General features: G+C 40.3%; 1 protein-coding gene across 5 annotated transcripts in view; it reads left to right on the top strand.

The window, feature by feature from the left end:
- The window catches only part of TFAP2A (transcription factor AP-2 alpha), a 29,324-nt gene extending 15,722 nt beyond the window's left edge, over positions 1 to 13,602 (top strand). For all 5 annotated transcript variants that reach the window (XM_061591783.1, XM_061591776.1, XM_061591756.1 and 2 more), the window contains 4 exons: positions 1,857 to 2,088; positions 4,225 to 4,343; positions 9,765 to 9,906; positions 11,839 to 13,602. In XM_061591783.1, coding sequence (XP_061447767.1) covers positions 1,857 to 2,088; positions 4,225 to 4,343; positions 9,765 to 9,906; positions 11,839 to 12,127 — 782 coding nt within the window. In that variant the 3' untranslated portion in view covers positions 12,128 to 13,602. The remainder of the gene's footprint in view (positions 1 to 1,856; positions 2,089 to 4,224; positions 4,344 to 9,764; positions 9,907 to 11,838) is intronic.
- The last annotated feature ends 510 nt before the right edge of the window (positions 13,603 to 14,112 follow it).

Raw genomic sequence — 14,112 nt, 5'->3', positions numbered from 1 at the left:
AAGAGTTCGTTTAACTCCTATTGTCTCTATTAGCCTCCCCAGAGCTATTAATGTCACAAGTGATCTATCCAAAACCTAGATATCCCCCCTCCTCGCTCCACCCTTTAACATTTGGATTAGGCCCACTAAAATGAGAATGTGAAACGGGAGTGGGATTGGAACGAGGGGAATAAGCAGATGATGGCAAAAGAGTAAATATTTATAGTGTAGCCGGGCTGGAACGTGAACGTAGCGTTCATCGCATGCAAACAAGGCTGTCCTTATTTTATTCACTTATGTTTAGCCAAGTTGGGAAATGCAGAGAAGGGGGGTGGAGAGTTTTGTGCTGATCCTGGATATCTTCTAACAATGCCCTAGATCTTTCTGCCTTTTTGGGAAAGAGAAAGATTAAAGATATGAGGAATGGCAGGGACGAGTTCTTTTTTTTCCTTTCCATTTTGGGAAGCAGCTCTATGAGGAAGTATGCAAAGGCTTTTCGGTTTGCTTCCCTATTTTGTTTTGGGCGTGTGCTTCTTTTTAAAACAAAACACTTCACTGTCACTTTCTTTTGATGGTGAAAACTGTCTCCCTAATTTCACGCTCTCCAGTGTAAAAAGTTGTACACACAGAGAGTGCAACACTCGACCTAATTCTTCTGAAATACTTGAAGACACTGAGGCTACTCTAGAACAATTGTATCATGAAATTTTTCAGAACAGGCGAAGTTGCATTATTTGAACGCCTTCTTTTTAGCTCTAAAAATATTGTCAGGGAATAAATGGGTGTGTGATTTGTCTCTCTCTCTGCGTGTATGGGATATATTGAGTATGCTAAATGTTCCTAAGACTGCCAACTTGAGAACACTATTTTGGCTATACGTTCCAGAGAAATCAATAAGACTTAGTTGCCACTGGAACCGTTTAGGAACGAAGTGGCAGTTCCCTGTAAACTCCACCTCTTCTCCCCGCTTGACACAACCCGCGTTTTAGATTGGCTCTTCAACGGAAGGGGCGGGCGGGCGGAGAACAAATCAACCCAGACACCAGTCTTGTTTGTGTCTCTGCCTCATGCCAGCTTCTTTTGAAAAGCTTAATTTTGTTCAAGAAATAGTCAATATACATCTGGATAGATCAGACTTTTAAGAAAGAGATTGCAACCCCCTTGGGCTTTTACCTCCCCCCTCTCTCCTCCCGCAAAAAAAAAGGGGGGGGAAGAGCCATACAGAAACGTGATGTGTCCTGGAAACATCATCTTTGGCTGAATCATGTGGTACAGCTGTTTGTATGTTTATTTGGTGGCATTTAAGAACAGGAGGAGAGTCTGTGGTTCTGGGTCGTCCTCCCCCCCTTCCTTGTCGCCTTGGATTGGTGTCGATTTGCGGGAAAGGGGGGGGAGGAGAAAACTACAGTTTAAGCCTTGGGGAAAAGCCTCTCTCAGTCTTCGGCCTTCAAAACAAAATCTCGCCTGGGGGGGTGCGTTTGGAGCTGGGGGAGAAAGAAAGAAAGAAAGAAAGAAAGCCGCGGCTAGCCAGCCTGCCTTGGTTTAGCTAGGCTGTTCTTTGGCGCTGAGGAGTGCCCGGGGCGGTCCGCTTCTTGCCCGCCGGAGTTCTAGAATAAGCGCCCCCGCCTCCCTTCTCCTTTTCATCCCTGTTGTCTTCCATCTGCCAGCTTTCCTAGCTTGTTGTCCTCCCCTTCCCCCACTCCTGTCATCGCCGAGTCCCCTTCCCCCCTCCCTACTTTTATCCCAAGGCAGCCCCTCCCGCGACCCTCCCCCTTCCAGGCGTTCCCCCCGCAGACTGCCGGCAGCTGCTAATCCCCTCAGCATTTGTGCACTAACGCGGCTCTCCCTCCCCTCGCCCTCCCTCCCCGACTCTGCAGGCCCCGTGTCCCTCTCCAAGTCTAACGCCAACGCCGTCTCCTCCATCCCCATCAACAAGGACACGCTCTTCGGCGGCGTGGTGAACCCCAACGAGGTCTTCTGTTCTGTGCCCGGCCGCCTGTCCCTCCTCAGCTCCACCTCCAAATACAAGGTCACGGTGTCAGAAGTGCAGAGGCGCCTGTCCCCGCCGGAGTGCCTCAACGCGTCTCTGCTGGGCGGAGTGCTTCGGAGGTGAGAGGCGGGGCTTGTCAGCAACACTTTTGAAGGGGAACCGGGATGGCGAGGAGGTGGAATTCTCGGGTCTTTCCCTGGCTAGCGCCTGCTGACACCAAGGTGCATTGTGTGTGTGGGTGTGGAGGGAAGGGAGCCCATTGGAAGGGCCTGCGGGCGTGATTGAGGTGATAACGCTCAGCCAATCACTGGCTCCCGAAAAGGCGGCCACTTTCCCACAGTTCCACCTCCTGTCCAGTGTGCTTAATTTCTTATGCGTAAGACTTCAGAGGTCTGGCTATACTTTCCTGGGCTGGGACCCAGGGCAGTTCCTCCTCTCTGCTTGTGGTTAGGCAGAAGTGAAGGAAAATTAATTCTTGCATATACCCAAAGACAGTTTCCTTTTCATTATAATATACAAGGGCTCAGAGTTCAGAGCTACCATTAAAAACAGGTACTGCCACCCTGGTGATTTTAAGCCAACCTCCACAGTTATTTCAATCACAAGGAAACATTTCAGCACATTTGCTTGGTCTGCATTTCACTCTGCCTTTGTGGCCTGCTTTCATGCCTAGCTTTTCCTGAAGTGCAGCTTCACTCTTTCATAACAAGGAATTTTAATAGATTTTTGGAGGGAAATGTATTTATTTATTTTTCTCATATTTATGTCCCTCCGTTTTTCCAACATGGAGCCCAACCACCAATGTGGTTGCAAGGCAGTCACCCTATCCAGGCACTAACCAGACCCAGACTTGCATATTTTCAGCAAAGTGGTGGCCTCATCTGCCTTCAGACCACTGCAGACCTTATATGAGTAATGAGCGGTTTTATTTTCACCTCAGTGCAACTGCAAAGCCCAGTGTCTTATGTTATTATTTATTCAGGGTTAACAACTGTAAAAAGTTATCCCTTTTGAGTGTGCATGTAGGGGGTTTTGCATGGGAACATGAGGGGAGAATATTTAACTTCAGAACATTTTGAGATCAGAATCTTAGCCCAATAATGCCTTTTTAAAATAGTGAGCTGTGTCTTTAATGAGCTGGCTTCACTTGCTTTCAAGCCATTGAGCCTGGAAATTGTGAAGCAAGTCACAGTTCCTCAACCTTAGTTTTGCACCTGAAGAAAAGACAGTACAACACGAATCATCCGTCTTACAGAGTTAATAATGAGATAATGCTGCAGATCATTTTATAGGCTACAGATACAGAAGGGCTTACTGAAAGTACAGAGATATTTACCATAAATATTAATTAGCATTCATTATATCATTGTTATTATTTGTAGCATGTGTTGATGTTATTGTTATTTGTAGCCTGTGCTATCATCATACAACACAGAGTCACAGTTCTGCAACATTTAGGTTGCCACACTAATCAAATCACCCTTTGTGTCCTTATAATGCCAGTGCATTTAGTCAGCACCAGCAACCACAGCAAGGGACACTGTCCCTTCATCATAGAAAGGCACACATCACAGCAAGGCTTCTTGAAAGCTAACACACACCAGCTGAGGGCAGTGCCACCATTATTTACTGAGTAATGCTGCAGCAAGGGAATAATGCTGAGCTATGCTACAGGAAGGGATTTTAAAAAGATAATTTAAAAAAGAAAACCACACCTGAACATGAACAAACTAGTAGGTATCCTTTCAACTTAGTCTACTCTAGAGCAAATTGAATGCAATTTCCATAATAAAATACAAATGAAAACTCTTTACTGTTGTGAATTAGGCTTGTTAATAATGCAAAGAGGTTTGGCTTAAACAAGTCATCCTTGGATTGCTAATGTGTGAAAGCACTGATTGTGGTTATGACTTTGGTCAAGAACATGTTGTCCTTGTAAGGACCACCTAAGTGCCCATTTATGGCTTGCGGTAGATACAGTAAGAACGTAAAGGGCTTAACTTTGACTGTTTTATCTCCATAACTTCAGACACAAGGAAATATTGCAGGATATTTTCCTGTTTTGCGTTTAATTGTCCCTTCATGGCCTATCTTCCCACTTAACATTTCCTGGAATGAAACTTCGCTATATCCTTTATAATGAGGATTTGTAAAATAGCTTCAAAGGAAAATATTTGAAAGACTTATAATGCAATATGATGTGGTGGATATTAGTCATGTGTTAAGTGTTGCTTTTTTTAAAATGTGTGGAACAGGGCAAAATCAAAAAATGGAGGGAGATCTTTGAGAGAAAAACTGGACAAAATAGGATTAAATTTGCCAGCTGGGAGACGTAAAGCTGCTAATGTTACCCTGCTGACATCACTAGTAGAGGGTAAGTGACGGCTTTGGATCTGGCAATGGGAAGGACATTCTTGGGGAAATGTGTATTTTTTTATAATTTGTTTTTAATCACTGAACAAAACCAGAACCTTTTGGAGGTCTGTGCTGAAATGTTTATGGGTATTGTTTAATTTAAATCATTATGTCTGAGGAAAATGCTCATTTTGACCTTTTTGCTTTGCACTTTGTCAGAAGGTGAACTGAAACTGTCAGCCCAGTCCAAAACACATTTATGTAAAAAAAAAAAAAAAAATTGGAGGTGGGCTCCACTGAAATCTATTTGGACTTAAACCCTTGTATTACAGTTAGGATCTGGGTGCCATGTTTCAGTGAAATGAATGAAACAAAGTTGGCTTAAATGCTAAAAGTTCACTTTAACTGGGTTGCTCACTGTTCACTTGTATTAAAGTAGGGCTGAAAACATTAATTGAATAAGCATAATTAATGGATTAGTTTATTAATCACTGATTGACATGGTGGATTTTAATTGGATTTTCATCAGTGCAGTCTCCAGTGAAAAGGAATATAGTAGAGATGTGTACAGTCATTGTATATATTTTAATTCACACCACAGGGACTGAGGTTATGGTGATTTTCTAAACAATATATGACTTGGCTTAGTCAAAATAAGTTTGTTTTCAACAGAAAACTTACTATTGATTAATGAACTGGTTAATTATGCTAAAACAGATAATTGGATTGCAATTCACAAATCAGTAGAGCTAGAACATTTTGTTTTAAACTGATATGTAAAACTACAATCCAGTTGTAGTTAAGCCCATTTAGGTAATTTACTTCAGTAGAATGAAGGCTGGTCTATAAAGGTATTCCTCTATAAATGTGTTATTAAGATCTGTTTATTATTTTATTTATAACAGAATCATCCTGTGTATTTCTTCTCAGAAGTAAATCCCATTGAGTTCAATGAGATTTACTCCTAGGTAGATGTGTATATGATTGCAGCCTAAATGTGTTTGGGATCTGGGTATAAATTTGTTTAAAGCCCAATATTTCAGTTCATCTGTATTGTAGGGCCAGTTATAAGTCCTTGAATTCATTCTGTTTTAAAATCAGGTTAATATTCTGGTTTTGTTAGTTTGTGGATCAAGATGACAATCAAGTACAAATAATATTCATTGAAATATTGGGATGAAAGTATATTGGTATTACTGCTGAAGCCTGTGGTCCTGCTATGTTAATTCTGCTGAAGTGAATGGATCTTAAGACTCTCAAAATGACTCCTAATTGTTTAAGTGCTGTTTGTGTAAAGCTAGACCCATGTTACTGTTTGCTGCTTATATGAGTATATGCTTGTGAAAAGGGTGTTATAAGAAGTTATAAATGTTAATATGTTGCATTAATTGTTTGCCACTTCCAATCTCAAAGAAGTCTCATAATAAATGAAGATATTATAAACGGAACAAGTACAGAGCTGGACAGAATATTTATTTATCAGATTTTATATCCCACGTTTCTGCCAATGAGTTTAAGGTGGCATATATGTTCTCTCCAGCCCCATTTTATCCTCAGAGCAGCCCTGTGAGATAGGGTAGCCTGAGAGAGGGTGACAAGCCAGTGAGCTTTGTGGCTGAGAGAGGATTTGAACCTGGGTCTCCCTGGTCCTAGCCCAATGCTTTAACCGACATACCACACTGGCTCCAAGACATATACAAGAACATGGCAAACAATATTGGCCTATCCATCTGAGGGGGATTACCATTGCTCAGGGTGAAGTAACTTTTAAAAAGTTTTCTAGCAGGCCAGATCTCACATTCTATATAAATGTTCAGAATGCACTTCACTAGAAAGAGCCCATCATTGCTAGTTACCTTACAAAAAAATACCACCACCTGAGTAATTTTATGTCTCAAACCAACATTCTAATTTCTGTGAGGCTGGGTGGAAAAAGGAACTCTGTTTAGAAATGAGGCCAAGCATGTATTTATTTTTATTTGGCATTAACTAAAGTGCTACACTCATGCAATCTAACAGGTAGATAAGAACATAAGAACATAGGAACATAAGAAGAGCCTGCTGGATCAGGCCAGTGGCCCATCTAGTCCAGCATCCTGTTCTCACAGTGGCCAACCAGGTGCCTGGGGGAAGCCCGCAAGCAGGGCCCGAGTGCAAGAACACTCTCCCCTCCTGAGGCTTCCGGCAACTGGTTTTCAGAAGCATGCTGCCTCTGACTAGGGTGGCAGAGCACAGCCATCATGGCTAGTAGCCATTGATAGCCCTGTCCTCCATGAATTTGTCTAATCTTCTTTTAAAACCATCCAAGCTGGTGGCCATTACTGCATCTTGTGGGAGCAAATTCCATAGTTTAACTATGCGCTGAGTAAAGAAGTACTTCCTTTTGTCTGTCCTGAATCTTCCAACATTCAGCTTCTTTGAATGTCCACGAGTTCTAGTATTATGAGAGAGGGAGAAGAACTTTTCTCTATCCACTTTCTCAATGCCATGCATAATTTTATACACTTCTATCATGTCTCCTCTGACCCGCCTTTTCTCTAAACTAAAAAGCCCCAAATGCTGCAACCTTTCCTCATAAGGGAGTCGCTCCATCCCCTTGATCATTCTGGTTGCCCTCTTCTGAACCTTTTCCAACTCTATAATATCCTTTTTGAGATGAGGCGACCAGAACTGTACGCAGTATTCCAAATGCGGCCGCACCATAGATTTATACAACGGCATTATGATATCGGCTGTTTTATTTTCAATACCTTTCCTAATTATTGCTAGCATGGAATTTGCCTTTTTCACAGCTGCCGCACACTGGGTCGACATTTTCATCGTGCTGTCCAATACAACCCCGAGGTCTCTCTCCTGGTCGTTCACCGCCAGTTCAGACCCCATGAGCGTATATGTGAAATTAAGATTTTTTGCTCCAATATGCATAATTTTACACTTGTTTATATTGAATTGCATTTGCCATTTTTCCGCCCATTCACTCAGTTTGGAGAGGTCTTTTTGGAGCTCTTCGCAATCCCTTTTTGTTTTAACAACCCTGAACAATTTAGTGTCGTCAGCAAACTTGGCCACTTCACTGCTCACTCCTAATTCTAGGTCATTAATGAACAAGTTGAAAAGTACAGGTCCCAATACCGATCCTTGAGGGACTCCACTTTCTACAGCCCTCCATTGGGAGATCTATCTGAGCAGACCATCTTTTAACGCAGGTTTCCACCCTTCCTCCTTTCATTCTCAGTTCATCACTGAGCAGTTTTATATATTAGGTGCTGCAGCCACCTGAAGATAAGTAAGCCTCTGCTGCTTAAACTACATACGAGTAAATAATTTAAGTTATTCAGACATCTGCATTTGAGAAATGCGTGACCATTACTTCCTGAATTAGTTTGGGAATCCTTGACCTAAGTCATGATTTAATGGTGTCCTGAAAGCTTTGCCGCCAGCCTCTGAACTCCTCTTTGTTCCCAACTGCTGAAGCACCTTCTTTGATATCTTTTCCAGTTGTAAAGGGGAAAAGTGGATGCACTATTCTAACATTAAGAGGAGAGCAAGGAGTAGGAAGATTCATTTGACCACATACTTTGTAATGTGGAAAGAAATGTAATGGTCTGGCTTTAAAGGGGGTTAGTTTGTCACAGCTGTTGACACAAGCAAGTTGATTAGGGTTGATACTCGTTCAATCTTTCTTCTCCAGCTTTTAATTTTTGAAGTCTTTAACTCTGATTTTGATAACTGTCTGTAGCTTTTTAAACTGCTCTGGGCCTTCAGGTTAGCTTTCATTTTTGCTTACAATCAGCTAATAGTTGTCCTTTCTTTATGGCCTTTTTTAAAAATATTGAATGGTTCAGATAAGTGAAGCTAAAGCATTTTAAGAATGCCAGCCACAATTGAAAGAGTATCAAGGAGATTTTCATTGTCATTAGTAGCTAAAGTATATTTACATGGCATGAGTAACTGATGTGTAACCAAGCAAAGCAAAGTTTACAAGCAGCTGAAAATAAGATATTAAATATACACTAAAGAAAACAGCAAAACAGAAAACTTGCAGAAAGAATTAGAAAAAAAGCTGGCTAATGATATTGAGATGTTAAGTAACATGTAGAAGTTTTAATAGGGTCTATTTTCTGCCATATCTTTCTTTATAAACTGATTAGGGTTTGATCCACTTAAATTAGAGGAAAAACAAAGGACTCAGGGCTAATGTGTGGATAAACAGATAATAGTGGCTAGTTCCCCCCCCCTTGATATACAGTTGTTTCGGCTGTGGGTCCCTGTGCGATGAGGCAGTTTCTAAAGCACTGTTATTGTTTATTATCTGCTCCATTTTATGGAAACAAGCTCACTGGACTGAGGCTTTGAAGCTCTAATTGGCGCATGCGTTCTTCCGGACCTAGAGCTAATGGCAGGAAGCCCTGCAGTAAAAACCAACTGGTTCAGGAAATTAAAACCAAAGATTTGAAAATCAACAAAACAGACTCAGCAGAATGACCCTAAAATTCCTATGGTTAATCGTTTGAAGGCGAGGGGGAAGGGAAGTATGGATAATTGTATGCGATCAAGTTAAATTTTAAACACTTAACTGTTTAATGCAGTCCATTTAGGGGAGTTCTAGAAGTAATGATGATTAATAATCAATATTAATCTCTCGTATTTACTAAAAGAAAAGAAGAAATATATATTTAACATGTATTTTTGAATAGGCATTTTTTCTTTATATATGACATGAATGGATCATCTTCAGTGCACAAATACAAGCTCACTATTAACTTTACTCAGTATTCATTTTAGAGAAAATAAGTATTCTAGAAAATGTTGTGCATTTTAGAACAAATATATATTATTGCATTTATTTAGGACTGAAAGCATTTAGTTGATTAATCAGTAGTTAGATCAATGTGTGTGTTAATCACAGTCCTCTCATCCAGCAAATTTTAACATGTTTTAATCTGATCTGTGAAGAGATAGTGTTTAGTGCTGATGTTCATCATGTAAATAATGCCCATTGCTTGATTTTAAAACAATGTGTTAAAAAGCCACATTCTCCATCTGCCTCCAGCAACTAACAAGAAGCTGATGGTTACCTTTTGGAAACCCTCACAAAATATCTCTTTCACTGAAATTTTACATTTATAGCAATCAGTGTTCTTTTTTTTAAAATTAATCTTATACTAAGATACTCATAGCACTTTTTCTAAACCAGCCTTTTACTTATGAATTAATGATATGCAAATTTTAGTAGATTGGAGTCTGCATTGTCTGGAGTGTATGTTAAAAGTCTAGAGATGCAATTCTGCACCTACTGAAGTCAAATAGGAAGCTCCCATTGATTGTAATGGAGTGGGTTACTTGCTCAACCATGTTACCAAGTTCTCCCTCTTACCCCTGCTTGAGCTTTGTGTATTGATTAGTTTTGTCTTCCCACTCCACCCATCCCTCATTTCAGGAGAAGCAGTTCATCTAGCTAGAGATTTTGGTTACGTCTGTGAAACAGAATTTCCTGCCAAAGCAGTAGCTGAATTTCTCAACCGACAACATTCCGATCCAAATGAGCAAGTCACAAGAAAAAACATGCTTCTAGCTACAAAGTAAGACATTTACCTTTGTGGAACATAACTGAACTGTAAGGAAGGGTTTTGTTTGCTTGTTTGTTTTGATATTGTGTGACAATTAGCTTTTAAATTTATTAATTGTGGAGTTTTTGCCATACATACAAGATTTCCCTTGGATGATGAACCTTAACGAGCATGTATTAATTGTAGAGGAGAAGGATATGATCACCATTACTATCAAAACCATGTTTATGCAAAGGAATAAGAAGGATCCTTCCTTTTCCCCAATGAAAGTAGATCTTGATGGCTGCAAAACATTTATTTTATTTAAGGACAACATTTGTGGGTGGATCTCAGCTTATAAATTCAAAGAGGAGGGACTGTCCATCTTTTAGCAGTGTGGTAAAAATTAAGACTGTAAGCCTGCGTATATTTACCTGGAAGAAAGCCCCTTCAAGACAGTGGGACTTACTCCCAAATAAGCATGCACAGAATTGTACTGCACAACTGCAGTCCTATGCTCACTTGGAAGTAAATAGAATTAATCAATGGCATATTGAATAAACATGTGCAAATCAGGCTGCAACATTTCCCACCTTTTCCATGAGTTTATTTAGTCCATGAATATTGAAACATATTTTAACCTGTAAGCAGCAAAAATGGCAGTCGGTTGTTTTAGAAGGATGTGTGTCTGTCTGTGTGTTTAAGAGTGGATAGGGAAAGCAACTAGACTTTCAGGTTGGCTGGAGGGTGGTGGGAGGAAGAGAGAGAAGCTCTGACTGTTGTGAATGATGTGTTTTCTGGAAATTAAAAGACTTGTTTAGTAGCCCTTACTTACTGGTGGCAATGTCACCAAAGGGCACTATGCCAGAGGGCACCCACCCACTAAAGATGAAGACAGTTTACAGCTGGGAGATGTTTAATATTGCTCTTTAGAGAGCCAAGTGTTTCAATATGCCACTTATTTTTTTGCAATATTCCCCTCCCACCCAACCCCAAATTGCTCAGATATTGTTCTGACTGTAACTTCTGTGCAGCCCCACTCCTAATTTCACCTCCAGACAGAGCAACTCTTTCAGAGGGGAAGTCCTAGGATTGACAGGTGTAGCAGAAATCTCAAATTATTCAATCTCTTAAAAATCCAGCTTCCATACTAGAGTGTAAGTGCTACTGCAATCAATGCAACTTACTTCCAACAAATAATGGTTTATGATCATGCTACAAGCTAACCGTTGACTTACACCAGAGGGCTACTTGGAGAGAGATAGAATATGTTTAAAAATGTTTGTAAGAGATGTATATCTATGTGGTATGTGTGTGAGAGAGGGGGAGGGGGAGGGGGAGGGGGAGAGGACACAGGGAGGAAGTGAAGGAGAAATGAATGTGTCTGTATGATTTCTACTGTATTTCACTGAAGTCTTTGGTGTGCTTATAAAGATATCCATGTGGGTGTATGAAAGTGAGGGACTGTGTTAAAGGGAGAGAGTCATGTATTGTGTGTGAGAGGTCTTGTGTATTTAAAGTCAACCTGAATGACCGAAGATGGAGGAATAAATGCCAGAGAGGTTATATTTTACAGTTGCGGGGGAGAAGAGTTAAGATTATTTTAGTTATTCATTTATTTATTTACAATGAAATAAAGGCACAGGACCTGCCTGCAGGCATACACCCTAAGAGACTAATAGAAACACAAAGGAAGAGGAGTAAAGGAGGAAGACAGTGTGTGTATATTTCATATATATATATATATATATATTAAAAAATTCTTCAGTTTAAAAATGCATTGATGTGGTAGAAAGAATGGAAAATATTGCTCCTAGAAAATATATGTGTACCTGGAGGCATGTGTGTGTGTGTGTGTGTGTGTGTCTACTGGTCTCTGCTCTGAAGGCTTGGCTTCTCTGCTTGCTGACAAGGCTGGTTCATTTTCCTCCTCTTCGCCTTCTCTCTGCTCCATTTGTGCTGCAGACAGATCTGCAAGGAGTTCACCGACCTGCTGGCTCAGGACCGATCTCCTCTGGGGAACTCTCGGCCCACCCCTATTCTGGAGCCAGGCATTCAGAGCTGCCTGACGCACTTCAACCTCATCTCACACGGCTTCGGCAGCCCTGCTGTGTGTGCTGCAGTCACCGCCCTGCAGAACTATCTCACCGAGGCACTCAAGGCCATGGACAAAATGTACCTCAGCAACAATCCTAATAGCCACACAGACAACAGCACCAAAAGTGGAGACAAAGAAGAGAAGCACAGAAAATGAGGATTTTCCTTCTCCACCCCCTGCCCAACTAGCCAGCCTAGCTCTCTCTTCATTTCTCTTTCCCTCCTTCCCTCCCACATCACCTCAAGGCTACAGCAACAGAAGCCCACAGATCTTCTACCCCAGCCTATTAACACAGTAGGACTGGAAACCTACGTACCCCACCCCCACCCACAAGCTCTCCTCCTTTCCTCCCTCCGGCACTTCCCAGTTCACCCTCAGTTGCTGCCCAGTCTGGAGCCTAAGAAAATGAACAAGGCAATGGAGCCAGCCTAGGATTTTTATTTTTATTTTTGGTCATCTCAGTTTGTGTGAACTTTTCATTTTTTAAAAAAGATAAAAACAAATAACGACAAAAAAAAATAAAAAATAGAACTTTTTTCTAAAAAAAAGAGAAAGTACTAAAATAAAAGATTAATAAACAATTAAATAAATGTGGAGAAAATAAATGAGCTTCATCGGACTGAATCACCACCTCCCCTTACACAAACCTCCGTTTAAGATTGTAGCCATATTTAAAAGAGAGAGAGAGAGAGTAAAAAAAGGATGATGATGACATTTTATCAGTATTGTGAATAAACTTGAACACAAACCACATGCAGTTCCATGTCATGTCTTCAGTTGTAGAACCTTTCTTCTGCCCAAGGTAAAGCAACCAATTTGAACTTTCTTATGGTGACACCAATTCACAGTTCTTCTATAAGGGGATCAGTGTTCATGTATGTATATATTTATTTATGTGTAATTTAATGGGAATTGTAAATATGGTGAGTCTGTTTGAAACTTTTTTTATTTATCTGGTGATCTCGTTTACCTCTTGTTTAGTGGGTTTTTAAATCTTCCCCTTTCTTAGTTCCATCACTGTGGTTCATGGTTACTTATTTAGAAATTGGGGGAGGAGTTTTTTGGAGGGAGGGGGTGGTATTTTTCTGGGATTCATCACTTCAGCCCTGTTGTAGCATGTTTTTAAAAGGCAACAATAAAGCAGCTAAACAAATAAAATAACCTGGATTTTAATAATATATTATTAGTATGACCTTTAGCTTTTCATTGATAAAGGGACCCCTCCCCCTGCACCACCACCACCTGAAATGATGTTTGATCCCCTTCAGGAGAGATCCCCACCCCCAAGTATTAGTAGTTTCTAACAATCCCTTACATTTTGTGGCTTAAAAAAGGAAGAAAAGAAACAAAAAGTGTATATCCAGTGTCCTACTGAAAGCATCATCAGAGCAATAAATTGGTATTGTCTATTCAGATAAAGGATTAGGGATCTTCTCCCCCCCCCCTTCATTTTGCTTTCCCCCCAAAGAACTTCCTTACATTTGGGACCACCTGGTATCCACTATTTCCACTGGCCATATTGGAAGCAGTTATAGTTGTATTGTATTGAGTTGTGCTGGCAGTAGTTTCCATGCCTGTCAATGTATCATAGTCCTTTGTTGCCCAGATAAATAAATATTTGATACGCTTTATGTCGATTTTTTTTTATTCAGTGGCTGTCTTTACCCAGGCGTATTTTTGTTCTTGGCAGTATTTTTTATTCAGTATGGTTACAGTAATTGAGTTTAACTCTCCCTTGACAATTGCTCCTTGCAATAAGCAGCTGAACCCATTGTTTCCCTCAAGTATAATAAAAACTTACTTTCAAGTTGGAGTTCAGAGCAGGGTATCATTTAGATATTCCACTGAGTCTGTATTCAGACAAATTACACAATAAAACACAATGTACTCTTTTGGATAAAAAAAAATGTACTGTTAAAGAAATGGCATACTTTTCTTTAACTGAAAGGTACTTTTATTTTTTTAAAAATAAAGTTTTATTTTATTTATTTGATCTTTAGGTTTTTATTCCTGCTTCATAATTAATTGTCAGTATTACTGATCATAAATGTCTTTCATAATCTTAATTTGCATTGCTTTTTTAATCCCTATTAGTCATTTGGGGAGTGGAGGGAAATTTATACCTAGTTAAGGATAACTGC

Source organism: Rhineura floridana, chromosome 1 (assembly GCF_030035675.1).
Source record: "Rhineura floridana isolate rRhiFlo1 chromosome 1, rRhiFlo1.hap2, whole genome shotgun sequence".
In the NCBI taxonomy this organism is placed as follows: domain Eukaryota; kingdom Metazoa; phylum Chordata; class Lepidosauria; order Squamata; family Rhineuridae; genus Rhineura; species Rhineura floridana.
The sequence above is the reverse complement of the archived record's forward strand: the minus strand, read 5'-3'. Positions and strand labels throughout refer to the sequence as shown.